The sequence below is a fragment of the Vulpes vulpes genome, chromosome 6 (genome assembly GCF_048418805.1).
Source record: "Vulpes vulpes isolate BD-2025 chromosome 6, VulVul3, whole genome shotgun sequence".
Lineage (NCBI taxonomy): Eukaryota > Metazoa > Chordata > Mammalia > Carnivora > Canidae > Vulpes > Vulpes vulpes.
In genome coordinates this window covers 9,021,563-9,047,447 of record NC_132785.1, presented here as the reverse complement: position 1 = coordinate 9,047,447, position 25,885 = coordinate 9,021,563, and the positions used below count along the sequence as shown (strand labels likewise).

General features: G+C 36.9%; 1 protein-coding gene across 4 annotated transcripts in view; it reads right to left on the bottom strand.

Moving 5' to 3' along the window:
• VWA8 (von Willebrand factor A domain containing 8) overlaps positions 1 to 25,885 on the bottom strand; it is a 340,735-nt gene that overhangs the window by 184,123 nt on the left and 130,727 nt on the right. For all 4 annotated transcript variants that reach the window (XM_072760629.1, XM_072760627.1, XM_072760630.1 and 1 more), the window contains 3 exons: positions 19,092 to 19,198; positions 15,334 to 15,440; positions 3,051 to 3,122 (listed from right to left, as the gene is read on the bottom strand). In XM_072760629.1, coding sequence (XP_072616730.1) covers positions 3,051 to 3,122; positions 15,334 to 15,440; positions 19,092 to 19,198 — 286 coding nt within the window. The remainder of the gene's footprint in view (positions 1 to 3,050; positions 3,123 to 15,333; positions 15,441 to 19,091; positions 19,199 to 25,885) is intronic.

Genomic DNA, 25,885 nt, shown 5'->3' with positions numbered 1-25,885 from the left:
TGTTTGGAAAACAGTGTTAAATTTATCTGAGGACAAAAGTTTGAGGGGAGGAATGAGACAGGCTGTGAGCCAAGTGGGATCAGACAATGGAGGACATCAAATGACAGGAGGACATCAAACAACAGCCTAAAAGGGTTAGTCCTGTTCATGAGATAATTCCATGGACACAGGAGCAGAATTTATTCAGTAAATTGCAAGTGCCTTTAACATTGGTATTATTAAATGACACTGATGGTCTTAGAGGTTTATCATAAATGAACAAAAAAACTCTTCTGATATGAAAAAGGCCAATAAAATACAGCACATTTATACTGAATACAATCTCTCTCTGTCAATTTTTCTTTCTCCAAAGCAGAGGGTGACAGAACAAGGACAAAATAAGGCAAAACACTGTGATCTGCTGATGACAGGGGCAGTTTGTGATAGCAGCCATTGAGAGATATTCATGATACCCTGTGCCTCCACTTTGCTCCTCCTGAGAATCCCCAATGTGCCAGTTCTGCCCAGCGCTTGCTGAGCCAACCTGAGGGAAGTCTGAAAATCAATGGGATCGCCTATCCTCACCAGATGCTGGGGTCTAGGCATGTACCTCGCTGCTCTTCGCTCTACCCCATTGCTTTGCCCTTTGTCTACTGTCTTGCTCTCCTCTTTGGGACTGGAAGTAGCCTAGAGGTACCATACTGGATTTCTCAGCCTTCATATAGCACTCTAGAGTGATTTCAAAGCATACCGCCCCCTTTTTCATTTATCAGAAAGTGGAAACAAACCTCTGTTCAATCTCACCCTCATCCTGCAGAGCTCTCCTCAGTCTCCCAGAGGTTAGAATATGCCTCCTGTCCTTCTGGTTACTGGGTAGGTTCTAACTTTAACCTTTCAACCTAGACAACTCTTGTGAGATCCTGACTCTATATCTGCTCAATGTAAACTTTGCCTTTGCCAAGAAACTCTTACTGCATCCCACTCACTAAACCCTTATGGAATCAGTATAATCTAGAATATTTCAAAGCTGCATCATAGCTTGACCTCTAGGGACCTTCCGTTTGAAAGCCTGCTCCTTAGGCAAAATTGTTCTTCAAGCCCCAGCTCTATATATTCTTGGTTTACTCTCTTTGTCCTGCTGGTCTGCTACTACCAGCAGAGTCTGTGTCTAAGGCCATTCAGGCAGAAATCTTGAAAAGGACACACTGAGCATACCAGGGTCTAACCACTTATAAAAAGTTTGTGAAATCTCTCGGCTATATAACAGCATTTTTCAACGTGAGATGAGAGTCATTATTTTTTAGAGATAGGTGAAAAATTGCCTTCCTGGGTTTTGAAATCAAGGTCTGAATACTGGACTGCTGACTGCTCTCCATCCTTCCACTCTGGTACAGATACTCATCAGGAAAAACGATTTTTCCTTCCACTCTGGTACAGATACTCATCAGGAAAAACGATTTTTCAGTAAATAAAGGTAGGTAAGAGTCTTGAAACAGTGAACAACAACAACAAAAATCTGTGAAAAATTCATCACTCTTCTTTTAACTCTTATTTAGAAAAACATGAAACAAAAAAATATTAAAGTCCTTTTTAAAGCACAGTGAAACAGATTTAATTTTAACTGAGCACCTACTATGAGCCAAGCACTGTGTGAGGTTTCTTCTGTGCATTGCCTCATGTGTCTCTTACCCGAGTGCATACTATTTTTATTTCCAGGGTAGATATCAGGGAACTGAGCCTTGGTAAGATAAACAATTTGCCATCACAGTCACAGCCATCTGGGAAAGGGTTCCTATTGTACCTTTAGCCAGCTAACCTCTAAACCTGTGCACTCAATCAGTAAGCCATTCAACTGGCTCATTTTAATTTAAAAAAAAAAAAACAAATCAACCCTTTAAAATTGTAAGTATGAGAGGCTAAATATATAAAGAATATGTATTGTTTTTGTAACTTTTTAAAAAAGTAAAAATAAAGACCAAACTCCTTCTGAATGTTTTTTGTTAATTTAAGACCTAGTTAAAAAACCAAAGTTGCTGGTCACCATGAATCTGATCATTCAATTGGGGAACATCAGAAGATGTTCCATCTTTCCATCCATCCATTGCTTCCATAAACACTTGCTGAATATCTACTATGTAGCAGACATTGTTCTAGGAACTGAGAATACAGAAACAAGTAAGAGAACTATAGACTAGTTGGAGAGACTATCATTCTATATGTAAACAGAGTAACATTATTAGAGTGATGACTACCACTAGTGTGAAAGAAGGATGCAGAAGCAGAGGAAACTTTACTCAGCTAGGGACAAGGGAAGACCCCTCAGGAGGTAGGGGAGGGGGATAGAGGAAGGGAACTGGGAGTGCTCCATGTAGAGAAGAGCATGCACCAAGGACCAGGACAGAGATAAGAAACTGAAGGTAGTTCAGAGTAGCTCAAGCTACCACCCAGTGAGAGAAAGGAAGCCAAGGCCTAGGACTATAAAGGTGGGCAGAAGCCAGATGCTGCAGGACACTGTTAGCCATACTGAAGACTATAGCTAAGAGCCATGGGAAGCCAATTTAAGCAAAAAAGAGAGACCTAGTCAGATTTTAGTTTGACAAGTATCAATCTGGCTGCAGAGCAAAGAGTAGATCAGAATAGGAGTAAGGTTAGGGTGGAGCGGGATCCCTGGGTGGTGCAGCGGTTTGGCGCCTGCCTTTGGCCCAGGGCGCGATCCTGGAGACCCGGGATCGAATCCCACATCAGGCTCCTGGTGCATGGAGCCTGCTTCTCCCTCTGCCTGTGTCTCTGCCTCTCTCTCTCTCTCTCTCTCTGTATGACTATCATAAATAAATAAAAATTAAAAAAAAAAAAAGGTTAGGGTGGAGCTATATTGGCAAAGTACTGCTGTAGCCCACGTGATAGATGATGGTGAGCTGGGCTAGGGTGACAGATGTAGGAAAGAGGAGTCAACCTTTATGAGGTATAACGGACATAACTTGATGAGTGACTGAATGGTGATTGATGCTCTGAAGTAATTCTAAAGTGTAGAGGGTGGAAGACCCTCTAAGTTCCAGCCATACATAACTCACCTGATTACCAACCAATAATAGGTGTTCTCCAAGAAGAAAGTCTTTCAGCATGTCTTCCATCACTATCATGTGCTAGAGAAAAAAGAACTAGAGGTTAATCATGTTTTGCATTATCAAGGTGAAGTAACAGAGTTAACAATAAAGATTATCTTCATGCTAAGTAAAGCATTTAGAGTTTCAGTTCAAGATGGCAGTGTAAAAAGATCCTGATCTTACCTGCTCCCATGAACGTACAGATTGTACAGCAATATATGAAATAATTACCTCTTAGAAAAATCTAAAGGCTACCTGACTGATGACTATGCACTGGACAAATAAGAAGAAAATCATCAAAGCAAGTAGGAGAGGCTGGGACACAGTCTCACCACAACACCCCCCCCCCCCCCCCCCCCCGCCCAGTACAGCATCCTATAACTGGGAGGGAACTCAAAACATGGAGCTTCTCCCTGAGGAGTGAAGGGTTCGCACCCCACATTGAGCATTCCAACTTTTAAGACATACACTGGAGAGATGAGCCCCCAAAACATCTAACTTTGAAAACGAACAAGGCTCACATCCCAAGACCCATGAGACCCTGGCAGTCTGAAAAACTGACCTGCCCTGGAGCCCACCTCAGAGGCAGCTGACTGTGCCCAGACTTAAAGTGAAGGAGGCTCACCTGCTTATATTAAAGCCTTGGCCTGAGGGACAGGCATCTCATTTAACACATGCATGTAGAAGCCTACTGGAATTCTCTCTGGGGATGGAAACTGGCAAGTGCCATCCTTGTGTTCTCCATCTGCTATGATTCAGAGTACCAGAATCTTTGGAAAAGAGCTTTTGTGTGTCTGGTGTCTCAATTTTTATGGCTGCCACCTAGGATTGCCTGGCTATGGAGGCCAAAGGAGCTTGTATTCCTGGTCCCATACGACTGATAATTGGTGCTGCCCAGAAAGGAACTCAGGCCTCTGGCACCCTGATTTTTGTGACTGCTGCTAGGAGATACCTCTACATCGCCTGGCTCTGGTAGCCAGTGGGGCTTACCTTTGGAGGCACCACAGGATTGTAACCTGGGGACACAGTTCTTAAATAGCTACCATCCCAGAGTAGAGCAAGAGGCAGCAAACCCAGGAGCTCAATCTTTCTATGAAGGCTTACAAACTAACCATCATGACTGAGGCGTGAGGGACAGTATTTAATTTAAAATGAATCTTGGGGCTGGCTACAATCCTTGCTAGAGACCCCAGAGGGCTGGTGTTATCTTTGTGCTCACCCTCTATCACACCAAAGCACCAGTGTCTCCTGGAAGGGAGCTTTACACACATCTGTGTCCTGGTTTTTATGTCTACTGCCCTAGCTTCTAAAGCTGTCACCCAGTAGACACTCCTTAATCACCTGGCTCTGGAGCCTGGAGGTGGGGAGGCCCTTACATTTCTGGGTTCCATGGAACTCTGGCAACTATAAAGATGGTTCTTGGCAGGCTACCAGCCCAGGACACTGCACAGACAGTGGACTGAGGCACAATCCTTAGTTTTCTATGAAGGAAACCTCTCTGCTTGCCTTGGAGATTCAGTCTAAGGAACAAGCTTCAGGTTTGGCACACATTTAGAGGCCTATGGAGTTCTCTCAAGAAACATAGGCCATCGTGGATGCCATCCTGGCTATCTCTCTTAGCCTTGCTCTAGTTCATCAGTATCACCCAGAAAAGGGCTTACATACTTGTTTGGAGCCCCAATCCTGTGGCTGTCACCCAGTAGACAGCATCAGATCACTTGGTTCTTGTGATCAGTGGGGCTTACACTTGTGGTACATAGGATTATATTATTGGGCATACTTTTAAAAGCTGATGCCTGAGGGTGTGGTTTCTAGGCAGCCTAAATTTAAGTGCTGACTCTCCCATATGAGACACACACACAGATCTTTGCACATTCTCAACTACTGGGAACTATTAAAAATATAATAGGTAGCTTGGACAAACACAAAGATTTAAGAGATAATAAAGAGCTAAGGCACAGTTGAATGACAAGGTTCATTTTCTGCATGAGGCCACTCCTTTAACAGTGGGAAAAGTAGTCATCTCACACGCTGTATAGAAATCAACAGAGACAGTTAAGCAAATTGAAAAGACAGAGGATATGTTCCAAATGGAAGAACATGATAAAACTTCAGGAAGAAAAAAAAAAAAACTTTAACAAAATGAAGTAAGTAATTTACCTGATAGAGTTCAAAGTAATGGTCATAAAGATGCTCACCAAACTGAGAAGAATAGATGGATGCAGAAGAACTTCAATATAGAGATGAAAAAAAAAATTTTTTTTAAGTAGCAAACAGAAGTCACAATGTTGAAGATTACAATACCTGAACCAAAAAGTTCAATGGCAGACCAGATGAAGCAGAAGAAAGGATCAGTCAACTCAAAGACAAGGCACTGGAACTAACTCAATCAATGCATCAAAAAGAAAAAAGAATTACAAAAAGTAAAGATAGTTTAAGGGACTTAAGGGACTAACATTTACATCACAGAGCCCCAGAAACAAGAAGAGAGAGAGGAAGAGGTAGAAATTTTACTTGAAAATACAATGACTAGAATCTTCCCCAACCCAGGGAAGGAAATAGACATCAGATGTAGGTTCCAAATAAGAGGAATCTAAAGAGACCTATACTATGACACATTATGATTAAAATGTCAAAAGTAAAAGGCAAGAAGAGAATATTAAAAGCAGCAAGAGAAAAACAACTTGTTACATACAGGGGGACACCCATTAGGCAAACAGCAGATTTTTCAGTGGTAATATCACACACCAGAAGGCAGTGGTGTGATACATTCAAAGGAATGAAAAAAACCTTGCCAACCAACAATACTGGCAAAGTTATCACTCAGAAGTGAAAAACAGATAAAGAGTTTTCCAGGTAAGCAAAAGCTAAGTGAATCATCACCACTAATCCGACTGTATGAGAAATGTTAAAAGGACTTTAAGCTGAAAAGAAAGGGTACAAATTAGTAATAAGAACATGTATGAAAATACATTTCATTGGAAAGGTAAATATATAATAAAAATAGTGGATTAATCACTTATCAAGATAGTATGTAGGTTAAAGGCAAATATATAAGCTATTTTACTGCTTTTAATAATTATAATAATTATGTAAGGGATTACAATAATAATTTTTTTAAAGATTTTGTTTATTCATGAGAGACACAGAAAGAGAGAGGCAAAAAAAGACAGACAGAGGGAGAAGCAGGCTCCATGCAGGGAGCCTGATGCAGGACGTGATCCCAGACCCAGGGATCATGCCCTGAGCCAAAGGCAGACACTCAACCACTGAGCCACCCAGGCGTCCCAAGGATGACCATAATTAGTTAAGGGATATGCAAGATAAAAAATATAAGATGTGACATGCAAAACCATAAAACATGAGGGAGAAGAGCAAGAATGTTGAGCTTTACAATGGGATTAAATTTAAGTTGTTATCAATTTAAAATAGGCTGTTGCAAATATATTATTTTAAGCCTCATGGTAACTACAAGGAAATAACCTATAGTAAATACACAAAAAATAAAGAGAATATAAGCATAACACTAAAGAAAGCCAACAAACCGCAAAAGAGAATAAGAAACAGAAAAACTACAAAAATAGCCAGAAAACAATTAACAAAATGACAATAAAGAGACCTATACTATGACATACCTATTAATAATTACTCTGAATGTAAATGGACTAAATTCTCCATCAAAAGACATAGAGTGGCTAAATGGATAATATACCAAGACTCAACTATTAGCTATCTACAAGAGATTCATTTTAGATGTAAAAATACACAGACTCAAAGTGAAGAGATGAGAAAAGATATTTCATCTAAATGGAAACCAAAAGAAAGCTGAAGTAGCTGTACTTATATAAAACATATTACTAGTAAAGAAATTCAATCTTTAATCAAAAAACTCTCAACAAATGAAAGTCTAGACCAGATTCTACTAGTGAATTCCACCAAACATTCAAAGAATTAATACCAATCTTTCTCAAACTCTTCTGAAAAATAGAAGGGCACTCTTCAGAACCAGCATTACCCTGATACCAAAACCAGACAAGGAAGGAAATTATAGGTCAATATCCTTGAGTGAACATAAATGCAAAAATTCTCAATGAAATATTAGCAAGCCATAATCTAACAATAAAATAAGGGAATCATACACTATAATCAAGTGGGAATTAATGCAAGGATACAAGGATGGTTCATTGTATTCATTGTCTGCGAATCAATTCAATGTGGTACACCACATTAACAAAATGAAGGATAAAAATCATGATCATTGCAACAGATGTAGAAAAAGCACCTGACAAAATTCAACATCCATTTATGATAAAAAAAAAAAAACTCTCAACAAAGCAGTATAGAGGGAACATATCTCAACATAATAAAGGTCATATAAGACAAGCCCACAGCTAACAACATACTCAATGGTAAAAAGCTTAGAGCTTTTACTCTAAGATCAGGATCAAGACAATGATGCCCACTCTTGCCACTTTTATTCAACACAGTACCAGAGAAATCAGAGAAGAAAAAAAAAGGAAATTGGAAAGGAAGAAGTAAATCTATCACTATTTACAGATAGCATGATATTATATATGGAAAACCCTAAAGACATTATCAAAAAGCTGTTAGAACTAAAAAAAATTCAGCAAAGTTGAAAGATACAAAAGCAATACAAAAAAAAAAAAAAACCTGTTGGTTTTTCTGTACACTAATAATGAACCATCAGAAAGAGAAAACAGTCTCACTTACAATTGCATTAGCAAGAATAAAATACCTACAAATGAATTTAACCAAGGAGGTAAAAGACCTGTGTATTGAAAACTGTCAGACATTAATGAAAGAAATGGAAGATACAAATAAATGGAAAGATATTCCATGTTCATGGATTAGAATAGTTAATGTTGTTAAAATGCCATACTACCCAGAGTAATCTACAGATTCGATGCAATCCCTATCAAAATTCCAATGGCATCTTTCACAGAAACAGAACAAACAATCCTAAAATTTATATGGAATCATAAAGACCCCAAAAAGTCAAAAAGTCATGAGAAAGAAGAACAAATTTGAAAGCATCACAGTTTCTGATTTCAAACTATATTATAAAGCCATAGTAATTAAAAAAAAAAAAAAAGCTGTAGTAATCAAAACTGTGTAACATTGGCAGAAAAGATATGTAAATCAGTGGAACATAATAAAGGGCCTAGAAACAAACCCATATATATCAATGGCCAATTAATTTATGACAAAGGAGTCAAGAATGGAGAAAATATGGAGAAAGGACAGTCTCTTCAATAAATAGTACTGGGAAAATGGACAGTCACATGCAAAAAAATAAAACTGGATTTTTTTTACCATACATAAAAACTATCACAAAATTATTATATTATAAAATTATATTAAAGACTTGAACGTTAGGCCCAGAAACCATAAAACTCCTAGAAAACATAGGCAGTAAGCTCTATGACATATGTCTTAGTGGTGATTTTAGAATCTGACACCAAAAGCACAAGCAACAAAAACAAAAATAAATAAGTGGGGCTCCATCCAACTAAGCAGCTTCTGCCCAGTGAAGGAAACTATTAACAAAATGAAAAGGCAACCTAGTGAATGGGAGAAAATACTAACAAATCAAATATCTGATAAGGGGCTAATATCCAAAATATATAAAGAACTCATATATTTCAACAGGAAAAAACAAACAATCCAAGTAAAAAGTGGGCAGAGGATTTGAATAGACACGTTTCCTAGGAAGACTTACAAAGGCCAATGGGTACATGGAAAAATGTTCTACATCACAGCATCAGAGAAATGTAAGTCAAAAACCTAATGAGATGTCACCTCATACCTGTTAGAATGGCTATTATCACAAAGACTAGAAATAACAAGTGTTGATGAGGATGTAAAGATAAGGGAAACTTTATGTATTGGTAGAATGTAAATTGATCCGGCCACTATGGAAATTGGCATAAAGTTCCTCAAAATATTAAAAATAGAATTACCATATAATCTATCAATTCTACTTCTGGGAATTTTTTTGGAGAAAGCGAAAACAATAATTTGAAAAGATATTTGCATCCCCACCTTCACTGCACCATTATTTACAATAGCCAAGGTTTGGAAACAACCTATGTATCAATTGGTGGATGAATGGATAAAGAAGATGTGGCATATATAGACACAACGGAATATTATTCAGCCATAAAAAGAATGAATGCCTGGGTGGTTCAGTGGTTGAGCGTCTGCCTTAGGCTTAGGTCATGATCCTGGGGTCCTGAGATCGACTCCCACATCAGGCTTCCTGCATGGAGCCTGCTTCTCCCTCTGCCTATGTCTCTCATGAATTAAAAAAAAAAAAAAAAAGAATAAAATCTTGCCCTTTGTAACAACATGGATGATCCTAGGGGGCATTATGCTACTTGAAATAAGTCAGACAGAGAAAGACAAGTACTGTATGATCACTTATATATGGAATCTAAAAAATATACATGTGTATATTTGAAATATATAAACAAAATATATATGACATATATATACTAAAAAAAATAAAACGTCTAAGCTCATAGATATAGAAAACACATTGGTGGTTGTTATAGGCAGGGGGTAGGGGTGGGAGAAATGGGTAAGTTGGTTTTGTTTTTGTTTTTCAATTTAAAAAATTGAATAAAAAAGAAAGCAAAACATCTACTATAATAGACAATACTCAAACAATTCTCAAACAATTTTCTAAAATAAAAATTAATGCTGTGGTTGTAAGTTATATAACTAGTTAGATCACTGATACCGAAAACTTGAAATAGTCCGCCTAAGCAAGACAAAGCCACTCATCATTACTTACAAAGAGTTTTTGTAATTAGCTCAAATAAATTTTCACTATTGCTTTATGTAGGGTTGGCTTATAATTTAACATAATATTTAAATTAATACTTGCTAATAATGTAAATATCATAAGCATTCCAAAATAATTGGAGATTTCCATGGAACATTTTACACTAAATTGCTCTTAATCATTACCTTCAAAGATGTATAACTTTAGAATTAGAAATATATTATTTAGTTCCCACATTTTTTATTTGAATTAGGACAGGATATAATAAAAGAACAAGATTAAAGTTGTTCACAATAGCTACGAAGGAAATTACATTGCTCTTCTATATCTGGAAAAATAGGCCAACCATAAGTAGGTCACAAAGGTTCTACGTGGGGTTTGGGGGAGGAAATCTATCCCAGAACAATTAATATCCCTATTTCTTTCTCTTGGTTTTCTGTATCAAAACAGTAACAGCCTCTTAAGTCCTGAAGTTATTGAAGCTCCCTATTTGTGGAAAAGGCAAATTAACTGTTTGCATTTAATACATGCTGCAGATATTTTTCTAGTTTGTTACTTGCTTTTCTTTTCTTAACTTGTTTTATTGATTTTTTTTTTGACATCTCATACATTTTCCTCTTACTTGTCAAATTAAGCTGTACTTTCAGAGTTCTTTTCTTAGAGAAACTGAGAAAGATTTTTCTTTCCTTCAAAAACAGATGAGTATTTCTGAATGTTTATCTTTGTAGTTTTTATTTTTTTGAAATGCTTTCAGATACACCATTGAGCTACGGTTTTAACAAAGCTTGAAGTAGGTGGGCCTGCCAATTTATTGTCCACTCTGGAACACTTTAACGAATCAAAAGAGATGCTGTTAATAATGAGAGACAACAAACGTAAACAGGAACTATTTTAGGGCCTATCTTAGGCAGGCCAATGTGTGTGGTTACCCTAGTTAAAAGGGAGTCCTACAATACCCTTTATTCTGGGTTCTAGTGATAATATGGTCTGGAGACTTCTTCCTTCTAAAATGAAAAGTTAGTGCCAATTTCCAGACAACATTTAAGCCCTTCCAGGGCTAATCTGCATGAGAAATAGACAGAAAAGCTGGAACGAGCACTTGCATGGCCAGATAAAAAAGCAATGTCAATCCTGAAAAATAATTCCAACTATAGTTGCATTCTTCTATCCTGTACTCATGTTCTCCTATTTCACACCCTCATTCCATCTAACTTGATTATTCAAATCAACAAACTTTAGCTAAGGCTAAGGTCACTGCCTATGTAATTCTTCTCTTAACCTCTTGGCCCACTTGAATACTACAGTTTCTTAAAAGTCTCCTCTTCCAGATAGATGTCCATCTCTCCTGAACCCTCCCACCTGTCTAACAATTTCTCTCCATAATCTTCTGGTGGGATCTTTTTGTACCAATTCCTTAGGTACTGACTTCCCCCATGTTCTTTCATTTGCTCTCTCTCAGTATCTTTTCACATGCTCTCCTCAGGAGTCAAGGGTTAGGGTAGAGTAGCTTGTGCCTAGTTGCCCACGGGCACCCACCCAAGGGAGATGGAGGGCTGTGTGCAGAGTTGGGTATCCATGTGTTGGTGCCTGATGAGCTACTTCTGACTACTCTCCCCAAATCCTCTCACCCATTCCATTGCTTCAGCTATCAATTCTATGCTGAACTTCAACAGCAAGACTTTCCTCCTCAACTCCAGCCTCATATTCTAAGCCACTATGTCCTTGGTTACTTCCCAGTCTCCTCAACCTCAACATATCCAAAACTTGTCTCATTACTTTCTCCTCAACCTCACTCCTTAGCCTGTATCTTTTACCCTCATTAATAACATAACTTCCTACCACCTGACCAAACCTCGATCATCATCTTCCTGCGTACTTCATTCCTCCTTTATCAAGAGCCAGGTAAACATCAAGTCTAAGCTATTAAGTTACCCAAAAGTCAATGGTATCTCTCCCTTCCTTTCTATCCCCAGTTTTCATTTAGGTGTTTGCATCTCCGGCCTAGATTTTTATCAGCCAATTTGGCTTCTCTAACTTCAGTTTCTCCTTGAGGCAATGTGCTCTTTATAGTACTGACAGTCACTTCTTCGTTCAAAATCATGTCACTTCTTTTTTTTTTTTTTTTTTGAAATTCCTTAAATGATTCCTAATACCATTGAAACAAAGGTTCATCCTTACTGCCTTTTTCTTTTCCTTGCACTAAAGGCTACTTACTTTTTTGTTGAGGTATGCTTGACATTACAATGTTAAATTCATTTTGAGTTGTGCAACATGATTGAACGTTTATATACCGTGTGAAATGATCTCCACCATCTGCCACCTTGCAAAGTCAGTACAATAGTATTGATTATATTCCCCGTGCTATACATTACACCTCCATGACTTCTTTATTTTTTAACTGGAAGTCTGTATTTCTTGACTTCCATCACCAATTTAGCGCCCCACCCCACAGAACCCCTTTCTCCTTCTTATCTTCTTGATTTGGTCTTAGCCTCATCTCCCGTCACTCTCCTCCAACATTATATTAAGTCAAAAATTAGAGTCATTTTCTGTTCCATTTACTTTTCCACCAGACTATGTGCTCCCTGAGGCAGAGTCTTGTCTTTCATCTTACACATAGTTCAGTAACTCTACCCACTGCCTAAACAGACCTGCTATGTGTCCTCTCCACTCTACCCCCTTCGTTTAGATCCTTCATCCTTCCTAACTTGCATCTAGACTACTGCCACAGCTCCCTAACAAGTCTCTCTCTGCCTTGGTTCCAACTTATAGACAACATTAAAGAGCGAATGCAAAGTTATCATGGGAAATGTCCTTAACACCTTTCAGTGGTTTCCTCATTTCTTCTGAATAGCATCCAGATTCCTTAATTAGCAAGGTCAACATGTTCTGACCCTTTCCTAACCCACTGGCCTCATCTCTTGTCACTATTCTACTTGAAACCTTAGCTCTGTGCCAGTGATAATTAGTTATATGTAGCGTCCTAAATGAACTGCTCTGTCACATATCCAAGTCTCTGCAAATGCTGATCTCTCTGCCTAAGAGAGCCTCTCAACTTTGCCTGGTCAACTCATTTTCCATGATCATTCCAATCTAGGACCATCCATCATCTCATCAGTGCTACCACAGTTACCCGTGTGTACTTCCATCACACTGTAATCTTGTGTATTTTCTTGTCTTTCTCCCCTGACAGACCTAGGTAATTTGAGCCCTGGAGCTACACAAGTATGTGTGTGTGTGTATGTATGCATGTATGTATGTATGTATGTGTGTGTGTATGTTTATGTGTATGTATTTTAATCTCTTTATCCAAACACTTCAGAACAAGGCTCGATACATGGTAGACATTTAGACATTTTACACATTCTTTAATGACAGATTTAATAAGATGATACTCCCAATTATGAACATTTAAAATCTTATTCCTTCTTTATTAATCCACTAAACACACATTTGTTCAGCATTCACTATATGCCAGGCATGTGCTATTTGCTGAAGACTCAAAATAAGGAAAAATAGACTTGACTTTAGGGGTGTGGAAAACACATTTAGAAAATCTATTTCAATACCATGTGGTCCTAAGGGGATCACAGAACATAGAATAGCATAATATGGAAGCGCCTAAATATTCAAGAGACATCGAAAAGTACTGCTTCGAAATGAAGTACAGCATGAAAGGAAACAAAAACCTATGCAACAAAAGCAAATTTAATCCAAAGCCACGGTTCCTTGAATTGGTACAGCTAAGATTTTTCATTAATGGTTAATTCATAATGCTTGATGAAGCAAAGGTACATCTGGAGACAGGATACAGCCAGTCCCTCAGGGCTGCTGTGTAAAGTTCACAGCAGCCCTGCGGTCCTCAATGTCTATGTCACAAATACCATGGCAACAGACACTGTTCAAGGGCACAATGGCCCTCCCTGCTACTGAATTTCCTATATTCTTAGTTGCTGGGAAGTGTTTTCAACCTTTGCTACCATGGAGTTTTTTGAATTGTCACTTATAACAAAGTTTCCTGGTTCTTTTTTCTTTATTCCTTTCTACTACATGGACACTGTGTGTGATGCCATCAGTGCTTAGATATAGTAAATTTTCCTTATAATCATGTTTTTGTCCTTCTTTGACAGGCAAGGTTCTTTTCCTCCTTTGTGTTTTAAAAGTATCTTTATTATCTGTTCATCTGTCCACTTCTTGTGTAAGAGCATTAATGCTCTGGAAGAAAAGTAAAACCTATGTTAGTTAATGGGCTATAGAATAAATACATAACAAATACAGGTGATGCCTTTGCCTATGTCATAGGGAGTAATTACAGCTTTGACAGATTTCAAAACATTGGATCGTGATTTTTATTGAGAAAGAATTTGCCCCAACACTTCTATGTTGTTAATATAATATAGGGATATAAATTATGGTACTAATTGAACAACAAATATGATTGAGAAATAACAGATAAAAACCTTTTTTAATTTTCCTAACTCCTCAGTAGAGTAAAAATAGTAAGAAGTGGGGGTGTTGGGGGTGGTGCAGTCAGTTAAGTGTCCAACTCTTGGTTTTCAGCTCAGGTCATGATCTCAGGATCATGAGACCAAGCCCCAGGTAGGGCTCTGTGCTCAGCACAAAGGCTACTTGGGATTCTCTCTACCTCTCCCTCTGCCCCTCCTGCTCATGAATTCTCTCTCTCACTCTCTCAGAATAAATAAATAAATCTTTAAAAAAGAAATAGCAAGTATAAGTTCTAACATAATTTAAGGTTTTTATTTACATGCATATTAGGGACCAAATATAGAGAAAATTTTAAGTATATTTCTTTTTATAAAATAAATATATAACAACTTGACATAAAATCTGGAAAAGAAAAAATTCTTCTACATTATGGGTAATTTTCTCTGGAAAACATTCTTATTAAAATGAAGATTTATAGTAAAGATTTCTGGGGATAGATTTATTTCTGTGTCTTAGTAGAAGGTCCATAATTATTGGTTAATTTACAAGTAAGAAATTATCTATATTCCTCCCTTAAAAAGAAAAAAAAAGACAAACAGAATAGAAAAATATTAGGGATTTTCAGGAAAAGGAAAGGAATATGAGGAAAAGAACAGGACACATCCTCTTTGAACTACTAAAAGCAAAAGAAAGGATGAGTATTAGCTCATTCTGCTTTTAATTTAATGATATATTCACTTTATTTGCCTGGAATCTAGTGCATGTGCACATATAAAATATATTACTCTAATCACAGTAGCAACTCTTCCAATTTTCAAGTGTCTTTGAAAAGAGTTTAAGAGTTTACAATGCCTTAATATGTTTCAACATCTCATTTTGCATCATATGAATTGAACTTAGCAAATTACAAAAGTAATTAAACATCAGTTTCACTGCAGAGTTAATTACCACAATGTAAGAGGTGATTTATCCATAAGTGCAAAGCAATGATCTTACCTGAAGGTTGTCATAGAACAGAACATCAGGCACTTTCATTTTCTCATGGGTATTATAGATCGGTGCACTAATGGCTCCAATCCTCAGATTTCCAGATGCTATTTCACCTAAACATTTCACACAGGATAGAGTTACTTGTAACCAAGTTCAATGCAAACATAATGCAATACAGCATCTTTAACATCTTTGGGACTCATTAACGAATTCCAATTTAACATTTAAAAGAAGTAAGCTTGAAGGTAGTAATAAAGCACAGATTTATGTAAGATGCTTAAAATGTTTCAAAATATAACAAATTTTACATAAAATAATGCATGTAGCAAACAACATATAGATAAAATTAGAGAAGAACCACCCCCACCAGAACTCAGTGAAGCCACCTTCATAAGCTTGTTTTGTCAGAGACTATAACATATAAACAAACCAAATACATATTCAAAAGTTCTGAAGTACTCTGAATATCATTTCTGGGGACCCATGAATAACTCCAAATGAGAACCCCCTAAAATTCTAGTAAAAAAGTATTGATTAACCAACTCACCCCAGACCCCTGAAATTACTATTTCCAGGGATAGTCCAGGAGATCTGTATTTTTAAATAAGCACCCCAGGTATTACACAGTTATTCTGTGACAATTACTATTTGATGTCTCCTATTTGCTTTAAATAGTTGGTCCAGAATAGAGTATGAGCTCATTACAGCCAGCAAACCCAGTAATAAATCTGAAGTCAAAGAACACATCTCATTTGCGTTCTCTCCAGTAAAGAGATATACATGTTCGCGGCCTGACATATTCCAAGGTTAACAATCATAACATTAATGGTAGTAGTTGTTAGATCATTACTGATGATCACCATAGGAGCTATCACTTACTAAGGACCTTCTTGGGCCAGATCTCAAACTAGAAGTTTCATTGTTTTCTCACATAATTTCATGTAATTCTCTTAACAATGAGACAAGAACTATGAGGAAGCTAAGGACATAAATTAAGTAATGTGTTAAAACCACCCAGCTAACATGGGCAGAGCTAAAAATAGAACTTAGTATAGTCTAATGTTCTTTCTGCCAAGTGGGGTATGTTTAATCCTTTGACTCCAAATAATACTCCATCCTGTGGAAATACCCGAGTAAGCGGACAGATTACTATGATGCCTTAAAGAACGGATCCATCTATCCCGCCCCCACCCCGTCCTTCAAATAAGAAAACTGCCCTTTTGTGCTAAAGCATTTTGAAAGACAAGTGGAGAAAAGTAACATCTGTGTTCTGGAGTACTGCAAAAGATTTTGACCTAAAAATATCAACTGTTACCCTGTTTAACCAGTGCGGAGTGCAACACATTTACCAAAGCACAGGAGACCTCTTCCTCCAATAGATCCTTGCCATTTCCCTTTTATTTACACATTCTACAGGGATGAAAACCCATAAGCTGTCATGTTGAGAATCTACTGTTTATTTACTACCAGCAGTTCTCTGAAACAGATCCAATATAAAATTGTACAGAGAAAGACCAGGATTGTGGCAGGGACTTTACTATATACATGTATGTTGAGATGACACACATAATTTCAAATTCAAGTGCATCTGATATCATCTATGGTTTAGTTTATGGAACACATCTGTTCAGTAGATTTAGGGCTTTAGGACAATTTAATTCACTCAAGTAATGTTTATTGTTAAAATTTCAAGCTTGGAAAGGGAAATGCATTCAGAGGCTGATGGTACTTGTACTTCCTTGGGAGAAACCTGCTAGCTATCTACTAAGAAATCTCATAGAATGTTATTATTATAGTCCATTTGTCAAGGCCCTTAGTCTGGAAGACTCAAAACCTAATTTTGTCATATTAACTGAATGCAAACCTGACTCTCAGAAGAATATTAAAGTCATATATTCTGATCTACATATAAATTCTGATATATAGGGGATCCCTGGGTGGCTCAGTGGTTTAGTGCCTGCCTTTGGCCTGGGGCGCAATCGTGGAGTCCTGGGATCGAGTCCTGCATCAGGCTCCCAGCATGGGGCCCGCTTATGCCTCTGCCTGTGTCTCTGCCTCTCTCTCTTTCTTTCTATGTCTATCATAAATAAAAATTTAAAAAAAAATAAATTCTGATACATAAAACAAGAATAGAAAATATTACAATGCAATGAAAACTGCAACTTTTATAAGGGCCTATGATACACTGGATGCCCTATCAGCATATTATTTGGAGGGAAACCTATACTGAAAGCCAAATCCTCATCAGAATATTATTTCGTGAACCTTGTCCTCCAAACAAGGAGAGTGCATTAAATGAATTCTCCTCAAGACAGATGACATTAAAGATAAATGGAACCAGATGAGTCAAAAGTCTCTTAGGTTCATTATCCCCTATGCAAGGCTTAGATGGAAACTGCTAACACTAGCTTGTTACCAAGACTGAACAAGTTATAGTCAGAACAACCCAATCCTTCAGTGGATGTGTTAAAAGATTCAAGCAAGTAACATTATGAGTCATAGGTTCCAGAGTTATTGTCTCTTTGAGCTGGCTCTGCATATCTACACCCAGATCCATCAGTATGTAGAGTTTATAAGTTTACTCAAAAAAAGTAATCTCATTTCTTTATATATATTTTTAAGACTTTATTTATTTATTAATGAGAGACAGAGAGAGAGAGAGAGAGAGGCAGAGACACGGGCAGAGGGAGAAGCAGGCTCCATGCAGGAAGCCTGACGTGGAACTCGATCCGGGGACTCCAGGATCACGCCCTGGGCCGAAGGCATGCGCTAAACCACTGAGCCATCCAGGGATCCCTCATCTCATTTCTTTAACACCAAATTCCTGTCTCAGTGTAGCCCCAACTATTAAAAACATCTACTACAAAGAGGACCACAATAAGTCCTTGTCAGACAGTGGTTCTGCATTGGATTTTTGATAGAATATGTAATTACCTCAAAAAATAGAGAACTTTTTGTTGTGCTCTAATTGAAGAATCAGGAACTTCTACAGGAAAAGCTAAACTTTCCCAAAGCTCAAAATACTTATGGTTACCCAGAAGAAAAGTCCCACAAAAGACAATATGAGTGGAAACAGAAGGAGTAAGAAAGCATGAAAATGGTACTCTGAATATTATTTTATTTTAGATCAACCTAGAACAGTTTCCTGAACATATCCCATAGGACACTAGTGGTCCTCAAAATGTAAATGTTGGACAAAGAAAATAGAATTCTAGATTCTATGGTGAAATATATTTGGGAAGAAAAGGTAAAACCAAATCATGCAAGCTTATTTATGGCAGGGATTCTTAGAGCCTTGAATATGTTTTGCGTCAACTGTGAATCTTCGGAGGAGGACCTATATCTGGTATGCACTGAAATAAAGGAAATATTCTGTTTCTAAAAAAAGATTTTATTTATTTGAGAGAGAGAGAGAGAGAGAGAGAGAATGTGCACACAAGTAAGGGGGTGGAGTAATGAGAGAGGGGAAGTAGACTCCCTGCTAAGCAGGGAGATCCCAGGACCCAGAGATCATGACCTGAGCGCAGGCAGGCGCTTAACCAACTAAGCCATGCAGGTGCCCCCAAATAAAGGAAATATTCTAAGATTTAATTTGTAAGTGGGTTTCAATTTAAAAACAAATAAAAGATTCTTTTCTTCAACCCAATACATAAAACAAAGTAGATGGAAAACAAAGCCACTTTTTATTGAAATTAAAATAATAAATAATACAAATGTTTGATAATTATTATTTCACTTAAAAAAGAAACAAGTCAAATACTTACATTTGTAATTCTCCAGTTCTGGTTCCTGATGATTATCCGTACTTATTTCTATTGCAGCATCTGCCAAGTTTTTTTCTAATGCTGACCTCGCAAGGCTTGGTAAGAACCTGGTGGGGCAGGGAGGACAGAATGATAAAGTCAAAGCTTACTGTGATTCCTAAGTATCTTTTTGGCACACACACACAAACAAACTCTTTCTCTCCTTCTCTCTCTTTATCTCAATACAATCAATTAAGGAAGATGAGTCTTGAGCCATGAAATCCAAGTAATAAAAAGTCTTGAAATAAATATAAACTTTAAGTACCTGTGAGGATGAATATTTGTTGATCTCCTCTAATAAAACTTACTTGTAATTAGCAGTATTCAGGTATATACAACATTTTATAGGATAAGACTTAATTTACTTTTTAAAATGGATTTAGTGGGGATCCCTGGGTGGCGCAGTGGTTTGGCGCCTGCCTTTGGCCCAGGGCGCGATCCTGGAGACCCGGGATCGAATCCCACATCGGGCTCCCGGTGCATGGAGCCTGCTTCTCCCTCTGCCTGTGTCTCTGCCTCTCTCTCTCTCTCTGTGACTATTATAAATAAAAATAAAAATTTAAAAAAAAATAAAATAAAAAAAAATAAAATGGATTTAGTGTACCTTATAAATCTTGTTTAACTGTTTAACTGGATTACCAAATTTTCTTAAATAGATAAAACAACACTTTAACCTGCTCTAACCTGGCAATCAGAAATTCATATTAGTGGATTAATGATGTTTACTTTCTAACACAGATTATTCAATTTAGGATTATACAGTATGGTCTTTCCTTCCATTTAAAAAATATACCTGCTTGTCTATTCTATATATATGCTGTCAAAACAACAATCTGGTGAGTGGTAGAGGCATTCTTCATCGACAGATAGATTGTATGAGCCTCATGGGCTTACATCATGAAAATGAAGTTTTCCACCTACCCAAATCAAGTTGAATCTGGAATTTATGATCCCAAGCAAGCCTGCAGAAATGATTTTTAACCTTTTACCTGTGCTATCCTACTATAAAGTAACTGCTATTGCCACAATATTCCAAATAAACTAAGAACATAACACTTTTTAAAAAAAAAAAAGATTTTATTTATTTATTTGAGAAAGAGAGCTGGAGAGAGAGCAAGAGTGTTGGGTGAGGGGGGTCACGGGTGGGGTGGAGGATTAAAGGGAGAGAAAGAAGCAGACTCCCCACTGAGTGGGGAGCCCAATATAAAGCTCAACCCCAGGATCCTGAGATCATGACCTGAGTCGAAGGCAGATGCTGAGTCACCCAGGTGCCTCGAACATGACACTTCTAACTTAGGATTTCCATAGCTCTAAATCCTTGGTGGTGGCTCCTACAGCCTTGAGTATAAGCTCTAGCAAAAGAGACACTGGTGTGAGCAAGGCAGCAAAAGAATGAGTGTGTGAGGAATTGATGGATTTCCTGTCCCTGTGACAGAATTCACATACATGACCCTGTCCCCTACTTGCCTCCTCATTTTGGTTCCAGGCTATAATTGGGGGGATTTCTATCACTCTGTGTCGGTAGCTCATCAGTTGAGCATCAAGTAGGACTTAACTGTTGTTCATCTCTGACCTTTCATCGTAGTTCCTAGATTGTCACCTTTTTTAAAACCAAGGCCTCACTTCATCTTTCAGACCCAATACCTGGGCTTTCATCTTGTTTCCAGAGCCCCGGTCTTGGCACCATGTCTGACCTGCCCATCTCCACACATTAGTGTCCTACCTAGTGACATGAGGTCCTACAGCTGTACCTCCATTACTTCCTGTCAGACCACCTTGATCAATAATAACCACTTTCAAGTTGAGACTGTGTGGTATTCCCAGAAACCCCTGACATCTATACAGCCTGTTCTCAACACATCCTCATTGACTCCTGTACTGGGACATTTCTAGACTGCCCTCCGAAGCCCATAGGGAATTGCAAAAAAAGGGCATATAGGCATCCCTTCCATTGGCAGTGACAGACACATTGTTTGCCAAAATATGATACTCTTTTCTACTGAGATTGAATGTTTCAGAATTATTCTCAACCTCACACCCAGACAGCACTACCACATAATCAAAGGTAAAATGGAAGCTGAAATATATTTACCTCTAGAATCTACATTTTAAAAGATACCGGCTGACCCCACAAATGAGGAGAAAGTATGTCAGGTAGTATGAGGTCAACCTTAATTTTTTCTAGGTTTCAATTTTTTCTAGTTAATGACTTCCTTTTCCTTTGCTCACTGATATTTTCTACTTGCTTTTTCCTCTCCTTCTGTGGCCTTTTGTAAAATAAATGAGTGAATGAATGAAATATCACTCTATCCTACTTTCCTAGAACAAAAGCAAAGGCATATCCTGTTGTAAAGTTTTAAAGTGTATTTATCATTATGAGCATTAGTGCCTTTTAAAAATCATTATCATTGTTATCTTCATTTACTACCAGCAATAAGAGAACTGGAAAGTCTCCAGTCTCTATAGTCTTGGTTGTAACAAAAAAATAAAGATTCAACCACATTCCAGGAAACACAGAAACAGGAGTAGTTACCCGAGGCTAACTCAAATAACTGTGTCAATGTCACAGAAGTGAGATATAATCTTTGGATTAAAGAATAAGGATGGTAGCATGAGAAGCTAGAGTAAGGATGGGGATGCTCCCAAATTACCAGTGCAGGAAAGATGGATGTTGCCATTAGTAGTAAGAGTGGGAGAAAAAGACTGTGGGTCTCAGGGGTTATCAGACAGCCTTTTGACTTCTATTTAGAGTGCGTAATTAGTTAATTGATACCCGTGATTTTAATATTAAGTTTATAAACAGCATTGGAATATTTAAGATGATATATGGCTCGGGATGTGTGGGTGGCTCAGGGGTTTGACTGTCTGACTTTGGCTGAGGGCGCGGTCCTGGAGTCCTGGGATCCAGTCCCACATCCGGCTCTCCGTAGGGAGGCTGCTTCTCCCTCTGCCTGTGTCTCTGCCTCTCAATCTGTGTCTCTCATGAATAAATAAATAAAATCTTACAAAAAAAAAAAAAAGATAACATGGCCCATCCTATTTATAACATTAGTTTATTATATGTGAGTTATTTACTTTTCTGGGAAGGTTTTGTTTGTCAATTCAGACAGATGAAGTACTAGAAAAGGAAAAAGGGCATATAAAAGTTATTAACAAATTTCAAATGTTTGAAGGTACTTACTTTAGCCAAGATATCTGGAAGACAAATGGAACCAAACAGTTTCCAAAGACCCATTAAAATAATTCAGATTTGCTAGACTTATAGAGTAAGCTGAGTAACAAAAAAAACCCTAAAGATCTAGGTTTCTGAAATTATAGTCTTAAAACACTCAACAGCAATTTTTTTAAAAAAAAGTAGGCTCCATGCCCAGTATGGGGCCCAATGTGGGGCTTGAACTCATAGCCCTGAGATCAAGACCTGAGCTGAGATCAAGAGTCATATACTTAACTGACTGAGCCATCCAGGTGCCCGAACAGCAATTTTTAAAGCTAGAAATAAATCCCTGAATAGTCTCTCCCGAAAGCAAAATCATTCTTCAGAAGAACAAAAAATACACATCAACAATAATTATAATCATTTCATACTGTGTATGATTAGTCCTATCAGGCTCATGATTTTTAAAACATTACTTAATATAAAGAGTGGGAATTTTATATAGATGTCATTCATTTTATGTTACAAGAAAATTCTTGAAAAATATTGTATGCAAAGTAAGTTTTTGGTGAATGGGAAAATTACCCCATTACCTCAATGTCAGAGACAGTTAATCTTCATTTCTAATTTTTATAATTCTGCCTCAAATTTCAACGCTAAAGAATCATCACCCCAAGATTTTCTATAAGTAAATACTGTAATGGAATGCAAAATACTTGAGTGGAATAGGAGTCTTATTATAGGAACTACACATTAACTCTTCTACAATAAAAACTTTTGGAATATAAAAGATCTGATAACTTCCTAACCTTCTAAAGTTTCTTCCCTTTGGTTTCTTAGGTTTTCAACTATCCAGAAAATGAAGTAGGCATTTAGCTCCAAGACTTGGTGTACATATTAAAGTATATGAGAGAAGAGAAAAAAAAATAGTATATGAGGATCAAGTACCTAGGGAACTATTCCCTCAGATGAAGCAATGTTCCAATCTGAACTCAACAGGCATAAACAAATGAAAAGTATTTTAAAAATTAAATTAACAAGATTTTAAAAGCCAAGCTAATATTCAATAAATTTAATGTTTAACAAATTTACACTAGAGCATTTCTTTTGTTTTGTTTGCTAAATAATAGACTTCATGAATATAAATTATATCAATTAAAATTTTTTTGTGTGTGAAATTCAATTTCTTTTCACTGCTTCAATATGGAATAAGGTCATTAAAAAAGAAAAAAACCTTTATGCACCAATAATTTTCTTTTTTCCTTTCTGTGATTTTGGTATTCTGAATAGAAGGTTAGTAAAAAAGGGTTTTTAATTTGTAGGCTTGCTAAAGCCAACAGATAATGCATAAATCAAGATAGCTGTTTCACTTTTTGCAAAGTGCCATAGAGTGGTAATAAAGTAGAGCTTAATGTGGTCAGTTGATAACACTGGAAAAATTAACTTATATAGTGAAATATTTGTGAGTAGAAAAAGCAAGCAATTTTAAGTTTTTTAAATTGTTTAAAACTATGAAGTATTTCAAACATATAGAAAACTACAGGGACTATTAAGCATTTAATGTCTCTCCATCCCTGGAGATAATTCTCACCCTGAAACTGGTGTGTATTTCTCTTGTTCATATTTTTATTTTGCTATATATGTATGAATTAAAAATAATTGCATTTTTGTTGTATTAACATTTTTAGAGATGGCAGTATATACCAACTCTCCTCTTGCAAACTGTTTTTTTTTCTACTTGATATTAAACTGTCATGATTGATACACATAGAGCTACTTCATTTTAACTACAGTTTAGTATCTCATTACATGAATATTTCAATTTATATATTCATTCCCTACTGATGGACAGATAAGTTATTTCCAATTTTTCATTATTACAATGATGCGATGAACATTCTTATACATGCCTCCTTATCCATTCATTTAAGTATTTCTCTGAGGTGACATCGAGAAATAGAATCCTCAACTCAGAGTATTAATATACTTAGGCATAAAGATACTGTGAGATAACTCCAAAGTGATGACACTTCCCTTCCAACAGTAGTAATGTAATTACATTTTCTTCTATTCACAGAAAATGTTAATTTTTATAGGTAAAAGTTATAAGAGTATAAAATGATAGCTGATTTTTATTTTAAATCTCATTTCCCTGATTAATAATTAAGTTGAGCATCTTTTCAAATGTTATTGGTCATCTGAATTAACTTCTGTGCATGCCTATTCATCCTTTGCCCATTTAGGGTTGATTCTTTCATCTCTTTAGTTTGTATACCTTATAGTCCCTGAATACCAGTCCTTTTGTGATTACAAATTTTATCAAAGATCTCTTGGTTTGTGGCTTATAACTTATAGAGTGGCTTATAACGTTTCTGTCATATATCTGGATTTTACTTTTTGTATGAGATAAATGGATATTTTTCATTTTTAATCATCTATTGACAAGTCCATCCATTCCCACACTGACTTATAATGCTACTTTTGATATATACTAACTTCCCACAGATGTGTGGGTCTGTTTCTGGTCTCTGTAGTCTATTCTAATAATCTATTTGCCTTTCCTTGCACCAATATCATACTATAAGCAATGAATATAGTTTTATAAAGGATCCTGATATCTGACAGAAAAAGTACAACTCTTAATGTTCCTCAAAATTTCCTCTGCTATTATTTCCATGCCAATTTTGAGATCAGCTTGCCAAATTCTGTATATCCTTAGTAGTATCCGATTAGATCATATCTATATAAAATTTGGAGTAAAACAGCTTTACAATACTTCCCTTCCATGAACATGGTACAGCTTCCCTTTAAGTCCTTTTCAGCTTTCAATAAAGATTTATGCTTTTCTCCATAAAAGCATTACATGTCATTAGACTTACTCTTAGGTGCTCAAAGCTTTCTACTATCATTTCAAATGGGATTATTTTTAAAAATTAGACTTCCTCAATTGATTGTTAGTGGAATATAGGAATGTCACTGATTTGGATTTATAAGTAATCTCACTAACTCTATTTTTCTTTTTCTTTTTTTAAGATTTTATTTATTCATTCATGATAGACAGAGAGAGAGAGGCAGAGAAACAGGCAGAGGGAGAAGCAGGCTCCATGCAGGGAGCCCGATGTGGGACTCGATCCCGGGTCTCCAGGATCACGCCCTGGGCCGAAGGCAGGTGCTAAACCGCTGAGCCACCCAGGGATCCCCACTCTATTTTTCTAATGACTTATTGTTTCTCTTGAATTTTTTAGGTAGCCAATCAGATAACTTTGGGCGTATGCTCTGGATGAAAGTATAGAAAGGTGACATTCTTGTTCTGCTCCTAACTCTAAAGGAAATATAAGTATTTTATCATAAAGATGTTTGCTTTAAACTTTTGGTATATATCCTTTATACCTTGACCTGAGCTGAAGGCAGATGCTTACTGACTGAGCCACCCAGATGTCCTTCTTTTTTATTATTCTTTTAATATGGTTTCATGCAAGTATGATTTTGTAAAAAAAATTCTATAAGCCAATATTTTATATAATTTCCAAGCAAGTATAAAATATATTAGCGTAGACTACAAAGATACTAGTTTTGTTAAACTTAGGCAATAGGAGAGTAC